This window comes from Pleurodeles waltl, chromosome 1_1 (assembly GCF_031143425.1).
Source record: "Pleurodeles waltl isolate 20211129_DDA chromosome 1_1, aPleWal1.hap1.20221129, whole genome shotgun sequence".
NCBI classification, from domain to species: domain Eukaryota; kingdom Metazoa; phylum Chordata; class Amphibia; order Caudata; family Salamandridae; genus Pleurodeles; species Pleurodeles waltl.
In genome coordinates, this window is record NC_090436.1 from 786,054,990 (window position 1) to 786,080,976 (window position 25,987).

The 25,987-nt window shown below is 45.6% G+C and overlaps 1 protein-coding gene across 2 annotated transcripts in view; it reads left to right on the forward strand.

The window, feature by feature from the left end:
* PTCH1 (patched 1) overlaps nt 1–25,987 on the forward strand; it is a 100,497-nt gene that overhangs the window by 23,486 nt on the left and 51,024 nt on the right. Inside the window, exons 1-2 of one of the 2 annotated variants that reach the window (XM_069227937.1) lie at nt 4,391–4,876; nt 5,652–5,844. In XM_069227937.1, the coding sequence (XP_069084038.1) occupies nt 4,700–4,876; nt 5,652–5,844 (370 nt within the window). In that variant the 5' untranslated portion in view covers nt 4,391–4,699. Of the gene's footprint in view, nt 1–4,390; nt 4,877–5,651; nt 5,845–25,987 lie in introns of those variants that run through there. The other variant, XM_069227945.1, reaches the window with a different exon arrangement.

Genomic DNA, 25,987 nt, shown 5'->3' on the forward strand with positions numbered 1-25,987 from the left:
ATCATGACACTACTAGGATTTGCCAAAAGAGTGGCCATGTAGCCACTTTATCCATGCAGCAATCAGCATACATAGACATCAAAAACATTCTTATCACTCCTTTCTCATGCCACATTTAGAAAAGAGATGGACAGCGCCAAAAACTTGCTCCCATAAGATTACTCCTTCATTTAGAGCAAAGTCCCGAGTTATGTAAGAATCCCAGGAGTGACCAAGGAAAACGACAATGGTTTTAGTTTTTAGGGGTACTTGCCAATGGAAAATTTGCACTTGCACAATGTCAGCCAGGTGAGAAATCCTGAATATGGCATTCAAAACACTTCTTACAAATCTGAATTTACCATTCATTGGGGAAATATTTTTCCAGTGGACAAAATCGTTTTCAAATACCTGTTAGGCTGCCTCTGGGAAGTAAACGTGTGATCATTGCTAAGATGGGAGAATATCAGCAAGAGGCTTGTGAATGACCAGAAACCCACGAGTTCATTGATGTTTATCGACTTTTCCTTCATAGCAAACAGCCTAGAAAAGAGTTGTATGCATGGGAAATCTCAGTTTTCAAACGTGTAAACATACCAATAAAGTGGTTCTATTGTATGTTTTGCCTCAAGCCTGTCTCTCCAGACTGCTGTGTGAAGCCGCGCTGTATTATGTCCTAGTTGGAATGATGCGTCCTGAATTGTAGTACTGAAGAATGCTAGAACGCAGGTCCTAGCAGTCCCTGCTGCTTTGTGTATAACAGAAAACCGCCTGCTCGTCAGGAGTTCGTCAGTGGTAGCACTGGCAACACGTGCTGCCATGGTTCTACCTTCTCTCTTGTGCCGCTGGTGAATTTGCCGATAGGTTTAGTTGCAGTGTGCTCCAGGTGCTGCGTGTCTCACAGCAGCACCCACAGACACTTTCGTCTGTGCTGAGTTACAGGATGAACTCTTCCTAGCACCCCCCTCCCCACTCTGAATGACTTATGGCTCTATATGCAAGAACATGTTTTAAGATTTTGCTTTTTTGTCCAATGTTTTGCCAGGAGCAAGTTGTAAACTCACAGGGTCAAGAGAGAAACCAAGGACAGGGTTTTGTATTTCAATTTTACAAATGGTCAGTGTGTTTGTGTAAACCAAGAACTGTCAATAATATGCGTTTTTTTAAAGAGTAAAATATAATATATTGTATGTAGATTGATTTATGAATTATACTAATACCCAACGTGATTGAATGGAAGATTGGGTTGGAACCTACAAGGATTCAAAGTCATTCTTTACAGATTACATTCGGGCATTTGCAGTGGATGCATATAACCTGGGAGCCTTTTTGGTCAGATTTAGACGTGTGACGGTCTGCAATGCTCACTGAGGAATCTTGACCTGCATGCGACATGCTGTGCATCAGGAATATTAACCCGGTTGACCACCTTATGATGATTCACCCTTTTGGCTATCAAACACAGATCATACAACACAGACCCCCATCCCAAACAAGAGCATTAACCACCTGTGCCAGCCTATCTCTTTAACGTAGACACTTATGTACATACATAGCTCTGCAACAGGTGCTTCGATTCGTAAACTACTTTCAAATGCGATTTGTTTTTACTAATTTGGGACGGATTTCAGAGGGTAGTCTGCTGTATGATACATTTGAGATTAAATGTGGGGAGTTGACTGCAGATTTCAGGAGAGCGGTATTCTGCACACTCACTGTGTGACACTTGCATTTGTTTTTGTCCCTTAATGTGTTTGGAATAAACATAGATGTGTGACAGTCACAAAGCCTGTATTAGTCATTACCAAGCCTGCGAAGTGAGAGATTATGGGGTTTATGTCCATATGACCCGCAAACAATCTTCATGACAAAGAAGCCTCAAACCCCCCACCCCCCAATTATCTTTCACTGTGTGGTATTTAGTGCTTTGGTGGCGGTAGTATGTTATATTAACGGTTGGCGAAGCTTATACTATCTCTCATAGTGGAAAAAAGTTTGCCGGTAAAGATTGGCCCCCACCCCATAACATCTTGAGAAAGCACACACATGCTAGAACGCTAGGCCGTGTTGCTGCCCCTGTTCAAAAGACCCCGGGTCTGCGGCGTGCTCCGGGTTTGCGCTGCATATCTGCGTGCTGGCGCTCTGTAGTGTGCTTGTGTACTGGCCCTGCCTGTTTCAGCAGTGCTGTGTTTTTGATAGGACCCCGCCCATGTAGAGTCTGCTCTGTGTGTGTGCAGAAGCCCCGCCCCCAGCGCGTCACGCCCTTCTGCATCTGGCCTCCTTCCTTCAGTCAGCGCTCGCGCTGTGTGCGGCTGCCCTCTGCGGTCAGCGGATTGGCCGGCTCTCCCTTCACCCCCCGGGCTGCGGCGCGGGATGAATGGAGGTGCCTCTTGCTTCGCCGCCATTGGCTTGCGGGTATCAGGGCCGAATGTCATTGGCTGAGCTGGAGGGGGCGAGCCCCGGCCTCAGGAATGTACTACGGCTCGCCCGGCATGTCCTCGTGCCTCGGCGGCCGCACACACACAAGGCCGCACAACCTCGCGAGCCACACTGGTACCGCGGCCCTGTCAGCATGCGGGGCGGGACGGCATTGCCTCCTCGCGGCAACTCCGCCCCTCGCGTCGTGTTCTGTTACAAATGAATACACACACGGTTGCCTGGTCTGCCACCTCAATACCGTACCTTAATCGGCTGTTCAATGCGTATCTTCAGGCATCTCTCATCTCTGCCACATGCTGATGGAATTGTTCACAAAACAGACGTCAGCGGTTAAAGTTTTTACTATTTGTGTGAACGTTTAATGCGTGTTCAGCACCACACACTGGTAAGGTGCTTGAATTATAAAAACGTAAACCATGTCATCTAGTTAGTTTAAAAAGGTGCCGGAGAAACGTTTAACAATTTGTCATTTTAGGGTATGCACCGTAGGGTGCATTTGGATGTCAACGTGTGCGTAGCCCACGTACCCTAGACCTGGGACCCTGGTTGGCACAAGAGCTCAAAATGTAGAGTAGTTTAGAACTTTGCTAGTTGGGTTAACATGAGTAATTTAGGTAATAAACCGCACCTTTTCTCAATAAGACAATTCAGGGTTTCATTAAAACGTTTGCCAGTGCGAACAGCAGAGAAAGAGGCAAAGAGCATGTTGCCACATTTATTCACACTTCCAATAGTGCACTTTAAAAAAAATATATCGTTTGACATTGGCTTGTAAGGTGTTCAGAAAAGTGGTCTCTGAAACACAGAGTAAATTCCTCTCACCCCTGTGTTAGCTCACCATATTGTTAGAAACACGTTTGCCGCTTTCTATTTTAGTGACTTGAAAGCATCCTGAAGCGGACTTAACTCTAATCAATGTCCTGTATATCGTTCATTACAAATCGGGTAGAGGTGTTAAGTATTTACACTAAACTGAAGGGCAAGCGTTTGAATCTGATGCAATTTGAAATGGTCCTAGAAGTTGCATGAATCAGTTGTTGACTGAATGAAATCAGTATGTCTTTTTTTAGTGTTAGATGTGCCCAAAGCTGACACTGGAGTTCGTAGGGGGTGCACAATCAAAGGCTACATATACACTAGAAAATCTGTGGAGATTGCCATATCGTTACAGGCTGCTTGAGGTGGAGACCAGAACTCAAAATGCTCTTGCCTGGTGATTTTGAACTCTCAATGATTTCACCCTTCGATAAATCTCAACTCCCAAAGTTTGCTCAAAATCTTATGCCACCACACTAGAAAATCTCACAAATATGGGTTTTGGTAAAGTAACTATCCGTCTAGGTGTGCTGCACTGCTCGATCTTCGTCTTCCATGCTGAAGGACTGAAAGAGAGGGAGCAGCGGCCTGCGCGCCCCCTCTGCCCGCCCCCGCACCCTGTCATTATGCGAGCCTGGGAATGGGAGCCGGACCTCCCAGCCTCTGCCGTCGCCTGGGGCCAGGGTGCCTCCCTCCCGAGACCGGGGGAGGCCGCTCCTCCGCGCAGAGCTCTGCACAGGCCCGCTCCCCTCCGCCTGCCTGCGGGCGGGTGTGGGTTTAAAGGGCTGGAGGCCGGGAGGGGGCTCCCCCGCGGCCGCAGAGGCTCGCACAGAGCGGCCGGCCTGGGTGGTCCTGCGCTCCGCCGAGCTGTTGCTAAGCAGCTAATAATAGTCGTGTTTGCCGAGTAATTTCGGGCCCGGCCAATGGCCGAGGCGCGGCCGGGGCATCTGACAGGCCCGGGGTGGGCCCCGGCCTGCGCCCGCCTCCCGCGGGCTCCGCCTCCTTCCCCGGCCGAGACAGAGAAGACTTTCCCCGCTGCTGCCCGCGGTTGCATCCCCTGCTCCTTGCACCGCGCGGAGGCTGCGGCAGGAAGACCGGACCCCCGCGCTCGGGCCAGGCACCCCGGCCCTCGAAGGAAAAACCCCGGCCTCCGCTAGCACCAGCCCGCCGAGGACGCGCCGCTGAGACCCCCGGACCCCGTCCTTTGTGCGCCCGCTTCGAGCCGCTCTCCCCAGCTGGACGCGCCCCGGGGGCAGGAGAGGCTGGAGCAGCCCCCGCGCCCTCTCCCCGCCGCCTCTGGATGTGGGACGCGGCGGAGCCCCCCGGAGCCCCGCGAAATGTGGCAATGGGAGGCGCGCAGCCCGCCCCGCCGGCAGCAGCATGAGGACCAGCAGCGCCAGCCCCGCCACCGCCAGCCCAGCCCGCCCGCCGCCCAGGCTTTGAAGCGCAGCCCCGCGCCCCCAGCATGGCTCTTCCCGAGCGGGAGAGAAGCGGGGCCGCCGCGCCTCCGGGGCTAAGCAGCCGCCGGAGGAACCGGGGCGGCCGCAGAAGAGCCGCCGCCTCCCGGCCGCCCCTGGACCCGGAGTACCTGCAGCGGCCGAGCTACTGCGACGCGGCGTTTGCCCTGGAGCAGATCTCCAAGGTGCGTCCCTGCGAAGGGTGTGGTGTCCCCCGAATCCGCCCGGTCCCTCGCTGCTGGTGGTCCCCGAGCCCCTCCTCCTCTGCCTCCCAGGTGGTCCGCGGCTTGCGGTTAGGATGTGGTGTGCGCCTTCAGGCTGTACGCGAGCAATCTGTGTCCTGACGCGGGGTGCAGCCCTCGGAGCCCAGACCCCCTCTAGGCACCGGTGCCCGCCGGCACTGCTCCTCCAGACATCCTGACACTGGGTCACTGCTCCCTGCCTCTCGGCTGACTTTACTCCACCCCCACCACGTGGACCTTCCTATTTACTACAGACGTCCGCGGGTTAGGCCGACCCGATCTCTCGCACACACATACAACCTTGCTGTTTATTGCTAAAAGCAGCGTGTTTCTGTTGTGGCAGTGGCCCAGCCCCGTTGTGGGGAGGGATGAGAAGTGCATGAATGTGTTACGGACTCAGCCTTCTTCGGGGGGGGGGGGAGAGAGAGAGAGTAATCCCCATGTATTTTGTTTTTTTCTTGTGTGTATTTGGCTTCACAGTGAGTTTCACCAGATGCGCGTGTTTTTCTCATCCGTCTTTGTACCCGTGCCTTGTGTACCTCTGACTACACCAGTCTTGCTGGCCTCCCTTAATAACGTTAGTCCTCACCCCCAGTTTGTTGATCCCGATTGTTCTCACCAGCCCCTGTTCAATCCCGCATCCCACCTCAGTGCTCCCCTTCTGTGCGAGGCAGCTCCGCACGCCCTCACCAGCCTTGTTTCTATCTCCCCTCTCCAGGGCAAAGCTTCGGGACGGAAAGCGCCTCTCTGGCTGCGAGCAAAGTTCCAGAGACTGCTCTTCCGACTGGGCTGCTACATTCAGAGGAACTGCGGCAAATTCCTGGCGGTGGGTCTGCTCATCTTTGGCGCTTTCGCCGTCGGATTACGGGCCGCCAACCTGGAGACCAACGTGGAGGAGCTCTGGGTGGAAGGTAAGAAGTGACCCTCCTCTTTCTAGCCACTCTCCACCCCTCAGTAGCCGTCGCCCCTTAGGCAGTAGCAGAGGCCTGCAGGCCTACAAAGGACCTCCACACACGCAGAGGGGTTGTTTTGCCGCTGAGGTTTGGGGTGCTCGGGGGCTCCCTTTTTTTGTACTTGTTTTGCTCTAAGACGCCATCTTGTCAGAGCCTGCACTGCCCCCAGCAGCCAGAACCGCTCTCTGCAGCCATCCTCCTGCCTGTGTGTGGTCCTGTTTTTTTGGACAGCTTTCAACTTTTAGAGCGAAGGGAAAAACATTTGTCTCAATGTACAAAAAAAGGCAAGCAGAAGCGAAGCAGTCAGACGTATGTTTTCTAAGTGGAATTAGGTTTCATTTCCTAGGGGGGGGGGTTTACTGGGTTTGCCATTTGTATGTGTACATTTGAGATGCTTGTTTAAGAAGTAAATTGCTTCAATACATTTGTATTTTCTGTTCTGATTTCCTATCACTCATGTATGGTCATTCTTAACAGCGCACAGTTGGTGTATTGGTTTATTTACATGTTGTAGTTTCTACTGGTGTTGTGGGGGAACATTCTTTAATTTCTTGATTAGATTTGTGAGCATGGTAGGCCTAACTTTGTACGCTCTTCTGGAGCTGTGTGGTAATGTATCAACGCATATATTGTGTGGTGCGTTAAAGCAACATGGACACTCTGTAACCATTTATCACTTTTTTTTCTGATGAGAATGTGTGCAAAACTTCCAATGGTGTTTCAGATAGCCAGTCCTCCCTACAAACTAAATCTAGTGATGACCAGCATACCGAAACTTTACTTAAGTTTAGTTTTATCTTGTCCAGATTAAATGTTTGCTACTGGAAACAAGCAATCCTGTTGGCCGAGTGGCTGGGTTAAGATCTTTATGTATTGCATGTTAACATGCAGTAAATTGACCTACTTGTCTGAAAGCCAGAAACAATTATATGGATTGTATGTAATACACCGTGTTGTGAACTTCCAGTGTGCACATCTCCCCCCCACCCCCCCTTTTCCTCAGGTATTCGTGCTACCCGTGAATAACTCAAAATGCACCTTCTCTTTATGCCATTGGTTATTTAATGTCGAAATAGGCTGTGATTGATAGACTGCATCTTGGGTTGTTTTTACAGGTAGCTCACATTAATACAATGGATGGGCTGTCAGTAAAGTTTTTGCTGCAGATGAATGGGTCCCTTCTGTGCAACCACTTCAAGGAAGCCACCGCTCTCTGCAGCCACTGGTACATCGTGCGTGGTTGCAGATGTCAATTATTGGGGGGGGGGGGGGGGGGGGCTTGTCCACAGGGGAGGAGCTGTTGGCATGGAGTATCCGCTTGCTGCAGCGTAATATCTACTCATTAGCCTGGCATATTTTTGTGTGACCCGAGCTGGGTTACTGCAGGTTGGAGTCTGCATTTTTCCCAAATAGTTCCCATATGTACAATTAATAAGGCTAAGTGTTTTAATTGCTTCATTCCTGTTACACCAGCCTCTTCACGTTTGGTGGGTTCTTTGTGGAGGCTGCATTTTTATGTAAGGTCTCGAACGGACTGCACACATTTACACGCACGAGCGTGAAGCCAAGTGTGATTTTACGAACTGTAAAAACTATTGGCTAGGCTAATGTCAGTCTTCCGGTGTCATAAATATGTCACTTTAAACATTTTTGTTGTTGTTGGTTTTTGTTTTAAACCCCCCCCCCCCCCCCCCCCCCCCCCCCGCCTCACTCAAGTAGCTGTTAACTTTTGTTAGCACATTGGAATGCTGGGAGCTTCATTGAAGACATTGGTTTGTGAGAGTGAATAGCAGTAGGCCTGGTCGGAAGTATCCTTGCTCTTTTCAGTTTAGAACCGTGTGCTCCCAGTGGGTGGCCTGTTGGATCGCAGTGTAACCCTTTTGACTTGGGCTATACTTGTCCTTTTAATTCCTTCTCACTCCTTTTAAGGCGTGCGTCTACTGCCTATAACTCGGACAGAAGACATTTGACACCGGTTTAGTTGTTGACAGTGAACTAGTTTATACAAGTACCTATGAAAGAAGTGTCCATATATCATTTTGTGGGCCTTTAGCTGTTGGCTTGGTGAAGTGGATTGATCAGTGTCAAAGGTCTCATACGCATTTACCATCCATGCGCTTCAAAGTGCCAGAGGTGGTGTAGGGGAGAAGCTTGCAGTGCAACCTTAAGTGAAAGGCCTCGGTTTAAAACAGTAGTTTGTTTGAAGCCCAGCACACTACTAATTCGTATGTGCCCCTCCTTACGTAGACAAACTTATTTATGCTTGTATGTTTTCTCAGACGTGTATAGGTTCTGGCCACATACATGGGCCACAGACAAATAAACCAGTGAATTGGCAGTCTCTGTATATTTCTGCCTTTCAGGGAGTACAGGGCGAGAAGCTAAATGGGAGTAAAATTAGGGGCCTGTGAGGGGAGAAACAATATTACTCTTGTGCAGGCGAAGATGAAGACACATGTCTGAGCGCAGAATGTGTATTTGTTTTGACAAATATGCTACATTTCTGTTTTTTCCTGGTTCAATGAAGTATAACAGTTAAAGCGATAATCTGCATGGAGGGCTGTAAAAGTGAGATTGTGTTGTGGTAACTTTACCCACTAGTTTTAATCCTTAGGCGTTTAGTGCTCTGCAGATCGGTTTTTACTTGATTTTGAGCAGTCCTGTGTGTTTAGTCATCAACGTTGTCACTACTCCGTACACCTAATTCACAAAACAATATTGTTTTCTAGGAGCACTCTAGCCTTCCTATTGGATAAAAGGGCTTTTTTAAGCTGTCGTCCCATGCTGGTTATTTTTGACATGCAGCAAGTTGCAGACACATCCGTCTGCATAACCCGGTATTACTTTAAGACACTTCTCAATATTTAATTGCACAAACGAAATTGTTTTGCCAAAATGTTTACTGTCGGACAATTGTACGAGATTGCAGGAAAGTGACTGAGGCATGCTACCCCCTTATTTATGTATTTCTTTTTTTTTTTAAAGAAAGTTTTGATACTGTACATGTTGGGTCACATTTAATTCTGCTGTCTTTTCATTCTCATTCAAAACGAGTCATGGTGTAAGCCATTTTGAAAGGATAATTAATTTATAACATTTTTGCTTTTTTTGGTGTGGAGCTTACATGGTGTGTTTTGGGGGTAATAAGGAAGTTAGGCTCTCAAAATTATCTCGTTTAACTTGGGATACCTGGAACAACATTGAAAGGGAGAACCTGGACGCTTTTTAGCCAACTTTTCTCTTGTGTGACCGACCACCCAAGCTTTCACATTTCCTTAATGCTGCCCTTCCTTTTAAACATGTGTGTTTAAGAACCAGAGTGTACACACACACACACACACCCCTTCCCCCCCTCCCCCTTCCCTCTGACAGCAGCCAGAAGTCTGATACGGTCAGTTTGTTTAATGCCGTTTATATTTTGTGGGCTTTTTTTTTTCCTTTGAATGTTGCTTGTGTGTCTACAAAGTCACTCTCTTGGCTAGTAGAAAATACCATGGATTTCTTAGCTTTCTATTTCACTCTAGCTGTGGCCTGTTTCTTGATTTTAAACAGAAGAACTAACTTGTAGTAACAGATGGCCATAATCTGATAGAAATGTGTCCCTCGCTCTATGGTAGATATAAAAAAGCTCTATGCCAGCAGTGGGATCCAATATAGACCACTTGTAACTGGCCAAGTTGCTACCAGACGAGTCTGGTCTAGTTTCCACCAGATGGTAATGGGCATAGAGTGAGCTTAGTAAGCCTTTCCCCTGAGGACAAGGACCCCAATCAGTCAGTGCTTGTAAAGCGCAGCTACTCACCTGTTAAGGTATCAAGGGGATTTGGGGGGGGTGGGTAGTGTAGCGTATTCCGGTGAGGTGATTTAAAAAAAAAAGCCATGTCTTCAGTTCCTTTGTGAAGCTGATGAGGGAGGTTGTTTGTCTGATGTGGATTGGTAGGGCGCTCCAGGCGGTGGCTGCGAGGTAGAAGGAGCGTCCTCCTGTTCTGGTTTTCCTGATGAGGGGGTACTTCTGCTATAGACAGCTGGGCTGTGTGTAGGACCCTGTGGGGTACGTGGAAGTTGAGTCGCTGGTTCAGGTAGGCTGGTCTGATGTTGTGAAGGGCTTTGTGTGTGTGGGTGAGGATCTTGAAAGTGATTCTTTTCTCTATGGGGAGCCAGTGCATTGTACGTAGGTGTTGCGAGATGTGGCAGTGCCGGAGTAGGTTGCAGACCAGTCTGGCAGCAGCGTTCTGGATGTTTCGCAATTTGTGGGTGTATTATTATTATTATTATTATTATTTTTTTTTTCTCTCATTCTGATGTAGTGCATTACCGTATTCTAGTCTGCTGGTGATGACTGCGTGTGTGACGGTCTTTCAGTATTTGAGGGGAATCAATTTGAAGGTCTTGTGTAGGAGGCGGAGAGTGCGGAAGCAGGTGGAGGTGACCGAGTTGATTTGATGGTTCATGCTGAGGTCTGGGTCCAGGATGATTCCGAGGTTGCAGGCTTGGCTGGTAGTGTGGGAGGATTTCCAAGGGTGGGTGGCCACCAGGCGTCGATCCATGCGTTGGGTTGAGGGCCCATGATGAGTACTTCCATCTTGTTTGTGTTGAGTTGAAGGCAGCTGTCGCTCATCCAGTTGGCGACTGCTTCCATGCCTTTGTGGAAGTTGTCTGGCTTCGTCGGGTTCATTGGAGAGGGAGAGGATGAGTTGTGTTGTCGGCGTAGGAGATGTTTATTCCTTAGCTTCTGATGAGGGTGGCTAGCTGGGCCATGTAGACGTTGAACAGCTTGGGGCTGAGGAAGGATCCCTGGGGCACTCTGGATGTGGGGTCTGCAAGGAAGGGGGTGAGTCTCGGTCATTGCATTCTGCTGGTGAGGACAGATTGGATCCAGGCGAGGGCCTTGTCTCTGATGCCGGCTTCGTGGAGTCTTCTTATCAGGGTGTGATGGGAGACTGTCGAAAGCCGCCAAGATGTCTAGTAGGATGAGTGCTGCTGCCTTTCCCTTGTCCAGAAGGGAGCAGATGTTGTCTGTTGCGGCCAGGAGGGCTGTTTCGGTGCTGTGGTTTGACCTGAATCCATATTAAGAGATGAGGATGTTGTGGTCTTCCATAAATGTGGTGAGTTGGCTGTTGACTGCTTTTTTCATGACTTTCGCAGGAAATGGGAGATGGGCCTGAAGTTTTTGTGGTCTGTGGGGTCTGCTGAGGGTTTCTTGAGGAGGGGGTTGATCTCTGTGTGTTTCCAGCCATCGGGAAATGTGTCAGCAGCTAGTGAGCGGTTGATGGTGAGGCGGAGCTCGAGGGAGATGGTGTCTGCAGCTCTGTTGAAGATGTGATGGGGCATGGGTCCGTGGAGCCCGGAGTGTATGGACTTCATTGTTTTCAGCATATCTTCAGTGGAGAGGGGTGTCCAGATGGAGATTGTTGGTATGTTGGTGTCGGTTTAGTAGAGGGGGGTTCTGCGCATAGGTTGTCCTTGTTGAAACTGTCGTAGATGGTCTTGATTTTGTGGTGGAAGTACATGTTCAGTCGGTCACAGAGGTCCTGAGGGTGGGATGTCTGTTGTTCACTGTCGGGTTGGGTGAACTCCTTGATAATGCTGAAGAGTTCCTTGCTGTTGTGTGCTTGTGAGGAGATTCTGTCTTGTATAGCCTTCTTGCTGGTGTTTCTGATGAGTTCATGGTGTGCGGTGGTGGCGACTCAGAAGTTTCTATAGGCTTCTGGGGATTTGGTGTTTCTCCAGATTTTCTCGAGGTGGCGACAAGACACCTGACCACCTCCCAACACGTTAGTTCAGTATTCTTTATCTGGTTTCCCCTGTACAGAACCTTCAATATAATTGTAATAGGTTCAACCAATGTTGGACTATTGGTATACCCATTAACTCTACAGATCACATATACACAAAGAAGACTACAGAGGGTGCAGAATATGGTAGCACATATCCTGCTGGAATACATCTTCCAGGTCAGAGCTCTGTTCTGGTTATCTGTTTACTGTCTATTTCTACGGAGCATCTTTGGTCCTGTACCAATGCTATGATTCCCTAGTTAATGCTCTAATGTTATATTATTTTCTGTTAACATGCTACCTACCCCTTGAAGTAGATGGCATGGCAGGTGGATTTCTGTTCATGTAGTTGCTCCTTGGTACTCACTGACTCTTTCGCTTCAGTGCCTGACAGTCAATACATTTAGCTAAATGATCTATAGTCTGCTAGTGTCCAGAGCCCAATTTTTGCGACTTTGCGTTCCGTGCTTCTCATTGGGTCTGCTGACACTGCGTGGGAATGGGGAAAAAAAAGTGACCTTTTCTATCATGGTTCTAGGAGTGTAGACTGCCTCAGATAGAAGGGGATGCTTTTTTTGTCCTTTGAAAAGGTGTTTGCACCAGTCTTCTCCTGCAGTGTAGGCTACAGGAAGTTAACAGAATGGGGTCGTATCTGAAGATAAGTAGAGGCCGTTTCTGTTGAATGTGTGAAGTAGGGGGTTTGACAGTTGATTATAGTGGTGCAGTTATTTATCCGTTGAACAATACTGGGGATGCTCCCAGTTTCGGCAGATGTGGAACCGAATAAGATGCATCTGTTACCCTCCAGGTGGGAGAAGCTACCACTTTGGGACTCCGTTATTGGGATTCCAGACTCCTTGTTCCAGTAAACAGTTAACCTACCAGCATTTGGTATCACTAATGTAGTCTCGCTGAAGACCAACATATATGTGGATGATTCCGGACTGAAATTAGCTGTCATCAAGTTGTCATAGTTAAAGTTCCCAGCAATACCACACACTGTGAAAGGCATCAGTTGAAAATGCTGCTTCTCCCTTCATCACAACGAAGCAATAAAATTAGATTAAGGAAATTACGCCCAATTACCTCCTGTGTACAGCAAAATGGGTAATATAGCTCGGAAGATGTTCTGAAAAGGGGAAGCAGCATTGACATTAGAAGGGAGTACAACCATTAGATATTCTGTCCTTCTGATGGTGTTCCCTCTCAATCATCATACGAAACGCCATATGATGTCCATGCTATGGTCTGCCCAGCCTCGACCCTATAAACCTCAGCATCACATACTGGTACAGTGCTAACTATATTCCTGCTCAGCCAGTCTTTGAGTTAACTATTACTACTGTCCTCTTTACTGTCTCTCCCAGACTAAGGCTTTCCAATAAACTAAATTGGCCATACATTCCCCTAGCTAAGTGAGTTCAGGAAACTTGCCTGTTTGCCATGGTCACAGCTGCCTACTTACAACAAAAAGAAATTGACACTGAATGATGCTTACATCATAAACCGGCTCAACAACTGATTTGCAATTCTTGTGCCAATTCCCATGATGGCGCTCTCCAAAGATGGCGACTATATGAAAACCGATGTCTATCGTTAGACTCTCCACACCAGAAGGGTATGGCTTGAAGTTCAGACCAAGATGCTTTCGCAGATTCATTACTGTGACCCATTTGCCAGTCCATGTAATTATAGCAGTTGGACCACTTGCACAGTACTTACAATGTCTTTCACCAAGCTTGTTATGAAGTAGGTGAGCCTACAGTGCTGATGTTGAATACTGCTGTGCTGTTTTTTTTTTTTTTTCTTTCTTTTTTTTTTGTTGGAAGTTTTCTATGCCTTAAGTGTGGTATATACTCCCTTTTGGTTGTTGCTGGAAGGGTTACATCCGGAAAATATGTTCCCTGCTGTGCTGGAAAGGTCACATCACCCATTTTAAGAGCCTTCACTGTTGCCTTTAGTTGTTTGTTGTGCCCATGAAAGACACCAAGTTTGCAGTCGAAACTCTAGCTCTGTTTAATTTCGAGGGTTAAAGAAGCAAGTATTTTTGTATTGTACTCTCCTTGCCTACCATCCTGTGGTGATGGAAAAAGGCTCTGCAATAACTAACTAGAAATACACTCGGGGTCAACTTGTGTATAATTTCTTTCCTCTCTTAAATTACTGCTTAAGGGCGTCTGGCCCCCAGCTCAGGAATCCAGCCCAAAAATGCCAGATGTATTACGCAGCCAAGCATCGCAGTGTAAACAGTGCTCATTGCCATGATTGCAGGGTGGTCCAACTCAGATTAAAAAAAAAAAAAAAAGAGGGGGGCTGTGGAGGGGAGAATTCCATGCTTTGAAAAGAGTACAGTAGATTTAGTGTTTGTGTTTAGGCTGAACAGACAAGTTTTTGTCCTGACAAAGGCTTGGGACTGACAGCAAAAAGCATGGATCGGATGCTTTAAAGGGAAATATGGCTTGACTCCTCCTGGTCAAGTTGTCCTATCTAAAATTCTAAATTAAATTGACTTGTGATTCTGCCTTCAAAACTAGCGTGCATGTGTCTTTGTGCAAGCATAAGAGTGAGGTTGAGCGTCTTGCAATGCGGTTGGTTTGCCAGTTTTGCAAACTGAACCATATTGAAGTTGGCAGGCCATCAAGCTTCTCCAGCTGTGAATGGAAATCGCTGTAGAAAATGGTTCCTTATAGCTTTGTGTTTTTCGCATGATTGTATTTTTAGGTTCACATATGCTTGGTTGTGTCTAGAGAGGTATTTCGAAGTGTACAGTTCTGTGTGCATAACCATTCATTCATTTTGTGGATTTTTTTGTTTTTTGTACTGGCCTTGGCCCGGCCAACACAATGGCTTGTGTTTTATTTTTTTTCTTTGCCCTGCATTTTGTGCAAACTTACATTTAGCATTGATCAAAGTTGACTTTGGGGGTGGGGGGGGTTAAAACAAGTGAGTGTGTATACCATAGGAACCTCCCTATAGTCTTGTTGACTACAGTGGGGTGGAACGTTAAACAGGCTTTTCTCTCTCTCTCTCGCTCTCTATACATGCTTCACATAAGATTCAAACGACGGCACTCTATGCAGTTTACTGTCCTTTTATTTATGTTAGGAATTCCATATAAATTCACCGTCGTTTGAATCTTATGTGAAGCATATTTAGACTGGGTCCTGTGCCCATTGTTTGAACCCCCACCTCGTCAGGCGAGCACAGGAAGAATAACAGGACACGCTTGGATATATATATATATATATATATATATATATATATATATATATATATATATACACACACATACAAAAAATTGTGTTAATATTAATGGCTTCGCACCAGTTGGGTGACCAAACTAGAGTCCACATTTTTACCTGGGAGATTAGGAATGTTGATGTCTAGCACGTTTGCAGTGAATGAGCACTGTAAATATTGTAAACCTTCTTTGAGATACTATGCAAAATCTAGTTATGTTTGCTTTTGGTAGGCCTTCGAAACGACCCGAGTTTCTCGAAACAAAGTTCAGTGGTGTTTGGTCGGCAATTTGCGGTACCTACACTTTGAGCCCCCTTATCAACTTGCCGTGTCCTGTTCCTGGTAGTCCCTGAGGCAGTGGTAAACCCTTTTTTTTCCTGGCACTTTAAGTAATGGCTTTGCACAAGAGCAGTGCTGAATGGCCGCTGTTTCTTGTACAATTGCAGCCCTCTTCCGTGTTCCAAGCAGTTGCAGTGCCGTGCAACCGTATACCTACCTGCGCTGTGCCTTGTGTCAAAGCAGCGCGGCCCATCTATTGCTTGTGTTCATGGGGCACATAGTGAAGTCTGTTGGTTACGCTGTAGCCAGATTGTTTTTTTTTCACGGAAACCCAACATAACCTTCCCTTTTGAAGACAAAAGCTGTAACATCAGAGAATTGTCACTGTCGCCATTCGCTGCTTCTTGCCGATATCTGGAGGGATGGGATGGGCCTCCCTTTTATCACAAGATACAGTTTCACATGGCTTGCAAAAGAAAAGCTCTCCGTTTTTTTTGTTTCCCACACCAATTGATTTATCATTTTGCTTGCAAGCAGACTTAGAATGTTAGGGCAGGAGCACGCTCACTTTTTTCTCGTAACTTTTTTGTTGCGGGCTGAAACCAGTTGACTTGAATAAATTTTTCTGTGGCTTGAATGAGGCCAGCAACGTGGAAAAATCTAGCCATTCAGTGCAGCCTGAATGTACATTTCAGCCACACAGTAAGCTGCATTGGTAGGCAGTGGACTGCTAAATACAACCATTTTTCGCAGCAGAGAGTTAGACAGGCGATTAGCATAATTAGCAGAGAGCCCGCTATACATATGGTAATGCTAAGTGTGTAAATGCCAGCTGCGGTGTAAAATTTATGTCAGGGGTCGACAGGGCTGTACGAAAGTATTGTGTTACAGCTGCAGGTCAAAGCCTCCACTGCAGTGCCCCCTTTTCTCTGGTGAATGCAGCAAACGGGAGAAAGCCGAAATATAACAGATAAGGCTTTGATTGAACAGCCAAGTTTGTGTGCTGGATGGGGCCTCTCGGAAAGAATCTCCCAAAAACACAATGCATACATCTACGTGTCCTTTTGGCCGTACATTTCTTTTTTTTTTTATTTATTTATTTTTAGTTTGAGTGAAATGGTGGTAAAAATGGAGAAAGCGAAATGTGAACTGTTCTTTGCTATGGGACAGGAAAGTCCTGGCGAGTTTAACCATGTTTAATAGCTTGCGTCCTGTGCCCCTTTATCGGACTGACCCAGCATTACGAGCAGAATTGACCACGCTTAAGTATCCGAGGCCTGTGCCTCAGTTGGTAACGGCGTTTATTCAGTGAGCAGGAGTACTGCCCTAGGACAGATAGTATTCTTTAAAAAAACAAACTTTGTTTGTATTGGCTGCTGGGTTTGGCCTAATATGGCGACAGTTTGACTGTTTTTCCTTAAGTAAAAGGTGAGACACTGTCGACCACCTTCCTCGGGTCGTTTTGCATCCGAAATCAGATAAGTGGTCACCTAACTATACGTGAAATTCCCATTATACCTACCCCAGATACTTAGAATTCATCTCTAGCACATTTTGGGCTGAATCGATGTGTGATTATTTGTATTCTAAACCGTCTTCCCAGCTCCTTTTTGTGTAGTCTCCCCCGATTGGTGTTGACGGACTATGTTTCGAACTATGCTGACCCCGTGATGAAACTTCCTCGCAGCTGCAGGGGGTCCTTACGAACAGTCCCTTAATCCAGCTAATCCCGAACTCAACAAAATCATGAAAAGTGGCCCCCACTGATGTTTCCCCTGCACGGATGCACAGGCGCGGCAGTGCCCGCAATGAATCGGGGAGGGAGGCTGTGTGAAGAGAGGGGCTGCCATTGTCCCGGGCCCCGTGTGGCCTCCAGACGGGCAGCCAATGGGAAGCCGGCGCGCCGGAGAATGGGGCCGAGGTGATGTCAGCTCCGCAGAAGGCAGCGGGGTTAATGTTATGCAACACGCTGAATGCGGAGAGGTTGGCCGCTGCAGCCGCTCCACTTGGTTTTTAAGAAGGTTTAAACTGATTAGATGGGGGAGGGGGTGTTTGCATTTGGCTCTCTGTGGATGCTGCTGGCTCACATTTGGATCCTGAAATTGCGCGTATACTGTGCCAGGTCCCCATGCTCCCATATTCTGTATATCATTGCAGGTTGGGGCAGTGGCTCGGAGAGCAGAGCAGCTTCTGTGGACACGTTTGGGTTGCTTAACTGGGGGCGGGGCATAGTTGCTTTTGGCCCTCTGCATCAGGAGGCCTGCGCTTCGTGCAGGCAGATGGCAGTAGCGCGGCCATAGGCGTCACTTCTGGTGCGTGTGGTAAGGCAAGTGTGGAAAGATTGGCCTTGGGACAGATTCTGCGCCCTCCGGCAGTTTGGTGGCCATGGAGCGGTACCGAGCTGGTGGCAGTTGTGACTCGGTTCCAGGGAGTGCTGACCTGACCCGATTGTGTCCTAGCGGGAAGCAGTTATGCTTCAGTGCAGCGCCATTCATAGGAAAGTTACTCAGGCAGCACATGGCACAGAAAGCGGCCGGGAGAGGCACTTGACAGAGGTCGCATTCGGCTTTTCGATATTTTCACAGCTTTTCATTTTTCTACGTCTCAGTGCTAGTGGCAGCTGCGGGACTGACTTGCTTTTTAAAGTACTGCACACCATTTTAAGCCATTTCTCCCCCCCCCCCTTTTTTGTAGTTTGTATTTGCACAGTGTAGTAGGTGGAATGTTCACGAGAGCTGTAAATGTGTTTTTAACATCTTACAAATATTTGAAGCTGTAAGGAGCGGGCTTAAAAGGGTAATCGAGGAGCTGATCCCTTGCAGAGAAGGCAGCTGAGGCAACAGAAAGCGCCCCTATAAATGTTCTCAAACAAGCAGCAGAGCTACTCCCAAGTTGACGTATTTTCTCCCAGCATTGAAGGCTAATACATTGGTAAAGGTCGTCCTTGGCTTGCGCTTTCTATAGAATCTATTTGGATTGTCTGATAGTCATGACCAGCAACTGCATCTTTTTGTAGTTAATAAATATGCAAGGAAAATGGTCTTGACTTCAAAGTGGTTAATTAGAGCAAAGTCTGTTTTCAGTGTCCTTACGTTGCATACAGCACAATTATAACCTTGACAGAGTCTTAAAATTGTCCTAGAAAGTTGGTTGGGAGGGGAACTAAAGCCAGTACTCTGGACCAACAGAATGCTGATTTAAACGAATCCAACAGTAATTTGATGAGTGTCCCAAATAACACAGCCTGCAAATTCTGTGGTCCACCCATATTAAAGTTCTACTATAACTTTTTTCTGAAATTAAGGACATATGTTTTCTCGCTTGGTTTGTATGGTGTGACTTCAAAATGTCAGCAGTGAACCAAAGATTTGCTAGTGTCCTTTGCCCACAAATGTGTAGTTTTAGCCATCTTTAGTGTGACATAATTATTTGTCACCACGGTCTAAGCTTTGCCCCATTGCTTGAAAGAGCTTCTGTGTTTGGGTTGATGGTGTCTTTACAATTAATCTTCATCTTTCTTTCAGTAATCTTTCTCTGCTTATTCAAATTATCAATCAGGTGTTATGAGGAATGAATTGCTTTTTAAGCAGCAATTCTGCTAATTTCTGTCAGTGCTGAGGGTTTTCGAAAGTATTGTTTCTGCTGGGCTGTACGTTCTTAGAAAACCAGGCCAGACTTGCATTAAGGTATAGGAGTATTGTTCTGTTCAAACACCACCTCACCTTCTGTTTACTTCCTGTTGACGTTTGAAGAGCGTCCTCGTTTATATCTCCAGTATGTGGGTACCTTTGTTTTGTGACCCGTGGTTTAAAACCATGCCCCATGTTGGCTGCCCATTTCTGGACCTTTTCAAACTTTTTTTTTTCTCCTTCGTTTTTAGTATGGAGCAGTGGTCTCCGGCATGGAGTCCGCACTCAAGACCTGTGTATGTGCTAACTAACTGTATTAGTGCAACTACTGACCATTACTATTAAGTCCAACAGTTTATTACCTGTGTCTTGTGAAAACACTTACTCAAAAGGAATTGAAATCTACTTAGTATGCAAATCTGCTCTGGGCCTTTCATTCACAACAGTTTTCTAATTAATTGATTATGCAGTAAAAAGCTTAACAAATGCATGTAAAATACAAATGGGGATGGACATTAAAACCATGAGAAAGGTGGTGTGGGTCAACCAAGGTGACCAAGTTCCAAGGCCAAAGTCGCAAGTAGACCTGCTGCTAGACTGCAAACTTGAGTGATATTCTTTTGTGGATGGTAGATAGAATTCAACAGTTTGGGCAATGAAATTAGACATGACTGTTCGGTAGTCCAGACAAAACAAAAATCCTTAACTGGTTAGCAGGCTCATTTGGAAAGATTGCTGTGGTGGTTCTTGATTTTCTTACTCTGCCTTATACATTTCTGATGTTATCAGGTCGTCCAGTTTCGTTTTTAATTGATGGGCATAATTTGCTGATGGCTGTCCATGATCCTATGAAAGTTGAACACTATTCAGTGTTTGTTCCTGGGTACAATTTATTTTAAGCCTCCTTTTCTGAAATCATCCATAGTTAAGTTACGTTCTAGGCAGTTATTAATGTTTCATGCACTGCTCCTTAATCGTGAGGTCTTTATAGAAACAAGGTTTTTTTTTTTTTTGTCCTATGGACGTAGTGTGTGTGGTGTTTGTTGTGTTCTCTTTCTCGCCAGGAATTTTCTTCACTCATGTTTGGCTAACTCTACAATGATCATGTAGTAGCCTGGTGGTGAACAAATCAGTTGTGCATGTCTTGGAGGCTGCAGAGCAGAAAAAAAATCTTATCTCCACATAATTACTGTAAAACAATTATGTACCCTCTTCCGAGTGCAGGCTTCATTACCACGTATGGTTTTTATCTGTCAACTCGTAGGGTCGGTTAGAAAGAGCTCCTGTGAGGAGTTTAGAGCTCTAGGCATCAGCTAGCCAGAAAGAAGAAATCCATTGTCACTTGTTTAGTCCTTTTACATTCAGTGAGACGCCCGCTTTTGCCATTGATTTACCTGTGTGTCTTTTCCTGGTAAAATGGTTTGATGGCCATCCCCTCCCAGACAAGCCTTTGCATTTCTAACCGTGCTGTGTGGTGGGGATGCTGTTATATTTCTTAGAAAGGGAATGTCTTGCCTCGGTGTTCACTGTGTCTTGAGGTAGAGTACTTAGGCCTTTCTCTCTGGATTGTATGCCACTAGGTACTAATACTGACTTTTACAAATTGTCAGTCTTTGTTTCACTGTGCTGACTTGGCTAGTCACGGAGTTTCAGCCTCCGTTTGCTGGTAGGACTGTAACCGACTGGTCTGCTCACTGCATGTTGAGTTCACATGTATTCAGTCATTCTGCTCAGGATGGTCTCCTGGCCAACCCTGTCTGCTTGAATTTACCTTTTGATCCTTACATTTTCTTGGCCTGCGGCATTCTTTTTCCCACCCTAAACCCCTGTTGCATGCATTTAATTAGGCTTCTTTTTTGGTAGTAGATCTCATACTCTTTTCCTTGAATGGCAGAGTGGTCATCCAAAAGCTATGGTCTCCGGAAAGCAAGAATATATCTGAAATATTCTGGTCCTTATGAAGTCCTATTAGTTTTGTCTAGACAAGCTGGCTGAGCACCTCTGTGTTCTCTTTTACAGCACCATAGGCCCTCATCCATCCTGTTTAGAGAAACACATGCAGCTCTTGTATTGCACTTAGTTACAATAGATTTACAATCGTTTGTGTTTTGAACTGTGCTTACAGTGATAGCGGGCGAACCATGTTAAAAGCCAATGGTGCAGCTTATACAATGTGTTCCCAGCAACTTGCCTTCTTCCTAGATATATAACAATCAACAGTTTTATCCATTTTAACCTAACAGAAGGTGTAATGCTTCCTGTTAGAAATGGGGTCTTTGGTTGGCAGTCAGGTTACCCCCTGTCCAAGCAACGACCCTCTCTCTAGTCAGGGTAAGTCACACACAATCCAAATTATCCTGTGCCTGCCCTCTGGTAGCTTTGCACTGAGCAGTCAGGCTTAAATTAGAAGGTAATGTATAAAGTATTTGTGCAATAAATCATGCAATAACAGTATAAACACCACAAAAATACACCACACGGGTTTAGAAAAATATAGAATATTTATCTGGTTAAAAGAAGGTCAAAGCAATTAAGATTTGATAAGTACAAGTCGAAATATCACTTTTATAATGAGATGAGGTTTAAGTTCTTAAAAGTAATAAGTGTCTCTTGCAAGCACAAAGTACCTGGTGTGCGTCTAAATAATCTGCACGGGACCGCAGAGGAGGAGATGCGTGGAAAACGGGGAGGTGTGTCTGTGTTTCTACGGGAGCACACAGACGATGCGTCAATGCTTTTCCACACAGCAAGGGCTTTGTGCTGATTTCCGGTGTGCAGACTTGGATCCTCTTCGGGTTGTGGGGTATTTGGACGGCCCGGGGATGATGCAGAGAAATCCTGGCCATGCAGGGCGAAGTCACAGGAGCTGCATAGATTCGGTGGGCGATGATAGGCAATTTATTGCACGGCAGGCGCTGCGTTGATTCCTCTTGCAGGAAGTTGGGCTGCGTCGTTCCAGCTCGGCTATGCGTTGATCCAGTGGGCCGTGCGTCGAAGTTCCAGTCACAACGCTGGCGCTGCATCGATCTCCGGGAGCTGGGCTGCATTGTTCCGGTTTGGTGTTGCAGTGATTTTTTTCACTGCAGGGCATACTGTGCATTGATTTTCGCCGCACAAGGAGTTCTTTGCAGACATGAAGTCTTTATGGCCTGAGACGTCAAACAGGAGGCAAGCTCAATCCAAGCCCTTGGAGAGAACTTCTCAGCAGAGCCAAAGAGCAGCAGGGCGGCAGGGCAACAGTCCTTTACAGCAAAGCAGTCAGGTGACTCCTTCGGGCAGCCAGGCAGCTTCTCTTAGCAGGTTGCAGGTTCTTGTTCAGAGTTCCTTTCCCAGTAGGTATCTTGTCAAGAAGTGTCTGAGTTGGTAGGGTCAGGGACCCAGTTTATATACCCAAATGTGCCTTTGAAGTGGGGAAGACTTCAATGAGAGGCTTAGAAGTGCACATTGCCCCCTTTCAGTTCCATCCTGTCTGCTTGAGTCCCAGTAGGGGGTTTGGCAGATCATTATGTGAGGGCAGGCCACTGTCCTTTCAAATGTAAGTGTCGGGCCCTCCAACCTCCCAGTCCAGGAAGACCCATTCAGTATGCAGATGTGTGCAGGTGTGACTGAGCATCCTGTGTTTGGGGTTGTCTGAGTGAAATGCACAAGGGAGCTGTCAACTAACCTAACCAGACGTGGATTGCAAGGCACAGAAGGATTTAAGTGCAGAGAAATGCTCGCATACTAAAAGTGGCATTTCTAAAATAGTAATATTAAATCCAACTTCGCCAGTCAGCAGGATTTTGTATTACCATTCTGGCCATGATAAAGTTGACCCAGTTACTCCTTTCAGATTAGGATATAACACTCAAACAGTATATGAGGGTAGCCCTAATGTTAGCTTATGAAAGGAACAGGCCTCACAGCAGTGAAAAACGATTTGGGGAGTTTTACACTATCAGGACTTATAAACTACACAGGTGTATGTCCTGCCTTTAATCTACACTGCACCCTGCCCTGTGGATTACCTAGGGCCTACCTTAGGGGTGACTTGTATGTAGAAAAAGGACAGTTTAAGGCCTGGCAAGTACTGTTTAATGCCAAGTCGAAGTGGCAGTGAAACGCATACACAGGCCTTGCAGTGGCAGGCCTGAGGCATGGTTAAAGGGCTACTTATGTGGGTAGCACAACCAGTGCTGCAGGCTGACTAGTAGCATTTAATCTACAGGCCCTGGGCACATGTAGTGCACTTTACTGGGGACTTAAAAGTAAATTAAATAGGCTAATGTCTCCATGTTTTAAGGGAGACAGCATATGCACTTTAGCACTGGTTAGCAGTGGTAAAGTGCGCAGAGTCCTAAAACCAGTAAAAACAGTGTCAAAAAGTGGAGGGAGGCAGGCAAAAAGTTAGGGGTGACCACCCTAAGGCTGTCTGGTCTAACACTTCCTTATGTTTTTACTAACTTTCGAGAGGTGGAATGAACTTCCTCTTTTTATGTTATCTGCCTTAAATCTCTTACCAAAAACGTCTTATAGAGCATCTGTTACCACCTAATCAAGTAAACCTGGTTGTCTTTTATCATAATTTCACTCTAATATTGTACTGTTTGCCTTTGTACGGCTCCTTGGATACAAGCACTGTAATGGATGACATGATCATCTGTGTTTGGGGTAGTCCAACCTGGGTTACATGTGTTGCAGGTCTTCGTTCTGATGGTCTACACATTTTGTAACATTGGCTTAAGTTCTCTTGTTTAGTTTTTGTCATAACTAACCTACACAGAAGGTGATTCTCAAGCTTTTATCCAGGAGGCTGCTGCTAGCTTACAGTCCCATGCAAAATCAGTTTGATTGTACTGTATTAAATGATGTGGATGGGATCCGCTCCATACAGTTTAACATGTATTATTCATTATTCCTGCATTTGCTATTTTTAATTATTGATTAATGGTTCACTCTATACTGTTATAGCGGATGAAAATAAGATTGGCCTTAGATTAATAAAGATGTGTGCGTTCATTTTTTTGACAATCTGCCTTTTCTTCTATGGTTTGGAATACAATTCCCTACTCATTGTGCCTTGTTGGGCAATATCCGCATGCAGAAACGCATGAAACATCTGAGCATTGGGGCTCAAGAGACGATTCAAATAAGGTGGCCAGCAGCTTCGTTTTACAGTGCAAAGTGTGGATGCACTAGACAAGCCTTCCTCTCAGTCTTTCCTAGGGCCGTTCTTTGAAACGGGTCCTAAAGTCCACCCAAACAACACTCTGGCAGGCCATGCTTTTAATTTCGTTTTGAGAGACTGAGCTAGTTGGGGATATTAGTGTATTCTTAAAGTACACGGTCAATAGAAGATGAGGCTTACTGAACCCTTGTCCAAGTCCAATCACGGCTGAAGTTTCTTATGGTCTTGTAGTGTACACGTTTCTCTCGATTTTAGAACACCCCTCCAACATTCAGCATCCTACTAGTTGAATCGGGAGGCATCCAGAACCAAGTTGTTACTTTACCTTCAAAGTACAGGATGATTTCATGGTCAGAATTAAAAGCTCACCCCACACTAGGGTTTTGTATGGCCTAGCACTGCGCTTATGGCTACTTTAGGCTGGATCCTAAAAAAAGAAAATGAATAAAACTCTGGAAACTTGCATTATTTTCAACTCTATATTCCTTTATTGCTCAATTAGCGATTCGTGTTTTGAAAAAGATGTTGCGCATCTATTTTGTTCACACCGTTCCTTCACTGCACAGATATATTGTTGCCTATAAGATAACTGCAAAAATAGACTGGAGTATTTTTCTCATGACTCATACCATGAGTTGTTAAACTGAACAATTACAAATGGGATTTATCAAAAGAAAGGATAGAAGAGGTTGATAGTCAAAAACGTGAAGTTGATATTCACAAGTAACCTAACCTGAATAAATCGATCGTTAAAAATAAGATTAATATCAGCTGGTGCATTAGTAAAGTTTAATACATATACTGCGGATACTCTTTTGCCCCCACCTCACCTTTCTGACCGCACTTTCCATAAAAATTCCACCATTTGATGCTCTATGGAGCAGAAATCTTAAATCTGAATACCAATCTATGTTGAGAAAATCTGGAAAATGTCATACTAGTTGCTTGTTAATTGAAATTTAGATTGGGTTATAACCCCCCTTTTTTTTTTTTTTTTTTTTTTTTTTTTTTTTTTTTTTTTTACGAAGCCAAAATGTAATTGGAAAAATACATGAGAAATAATGGTAAATCTGTACGGTCACGTAATAACAAACGCACTTCAATATACATTTTAATGTACTTGTTTTAGTTATAGCTTTTTTTTTATTTTTTATTGTGGTACATTAACATGAACATATGTTGATTTTGGCTGTTGATATTATCTAGATGTGACTTTAGCCATAAGAAAGTGTATGTATGGTGTTCAAGATATGATGAATTGAATGACCTTTTTTTAAAATGAGTGATGCACTTAATCTGTTCAGATTTTTTTGAAGGTATTTTATAGTTTTGTATAATTATTTGTATTTTATGAATCAATCTGTCTAAACTTTGAGTTGAACTTAATAGCTGGTCAATACTTTTTCCAAAACCATAATATGTAAACGGGAGATATAGCGTTGAAAACATGCAAATATATGTATTTTTATTTTTCCGAGAGTGATCAAGCCATGAGTACCGTGGCAGGCCATCCAATACCTTAGTCTGGGTGGAGTTCAAGTAGGATTTATGTATGCACATATCTGACTAGTAATGTATGGCTGTTGGCATGCTACAGTTCAAGAACCTATGCCTCATGTACAGTGACATGACAGTCTGATAAGCCTAAGGCGTCCTAGTAACTAAGAAGGGTTCTTTTATATAACCTATACCATGGCAATCTATTCATACCACCTTTTGGTGTGTTTTTATAGAACTTAAGCACCGAACAGTCACCCAAAAACTTGAAATATTTTCTTGACTAATCCTCAAAGAATAAGTACTGTTTTTAAATTTCATTTTCAGTAAAGGGTTTGATTGGAATGTCTTTTAGATTGCTTTCATATTTTGAGGTAAACTAAAACTGGAAAATTCCCAGACTGTGTTGGAGGCCAGTTGCTGCTTGATGGAGTAGGCATATCCTCGCCTGGTTTAAAAAAAAAAAAAAAAAATGGACCGCCTTGGGAAGTCATACACGTAAAAGATGCAAC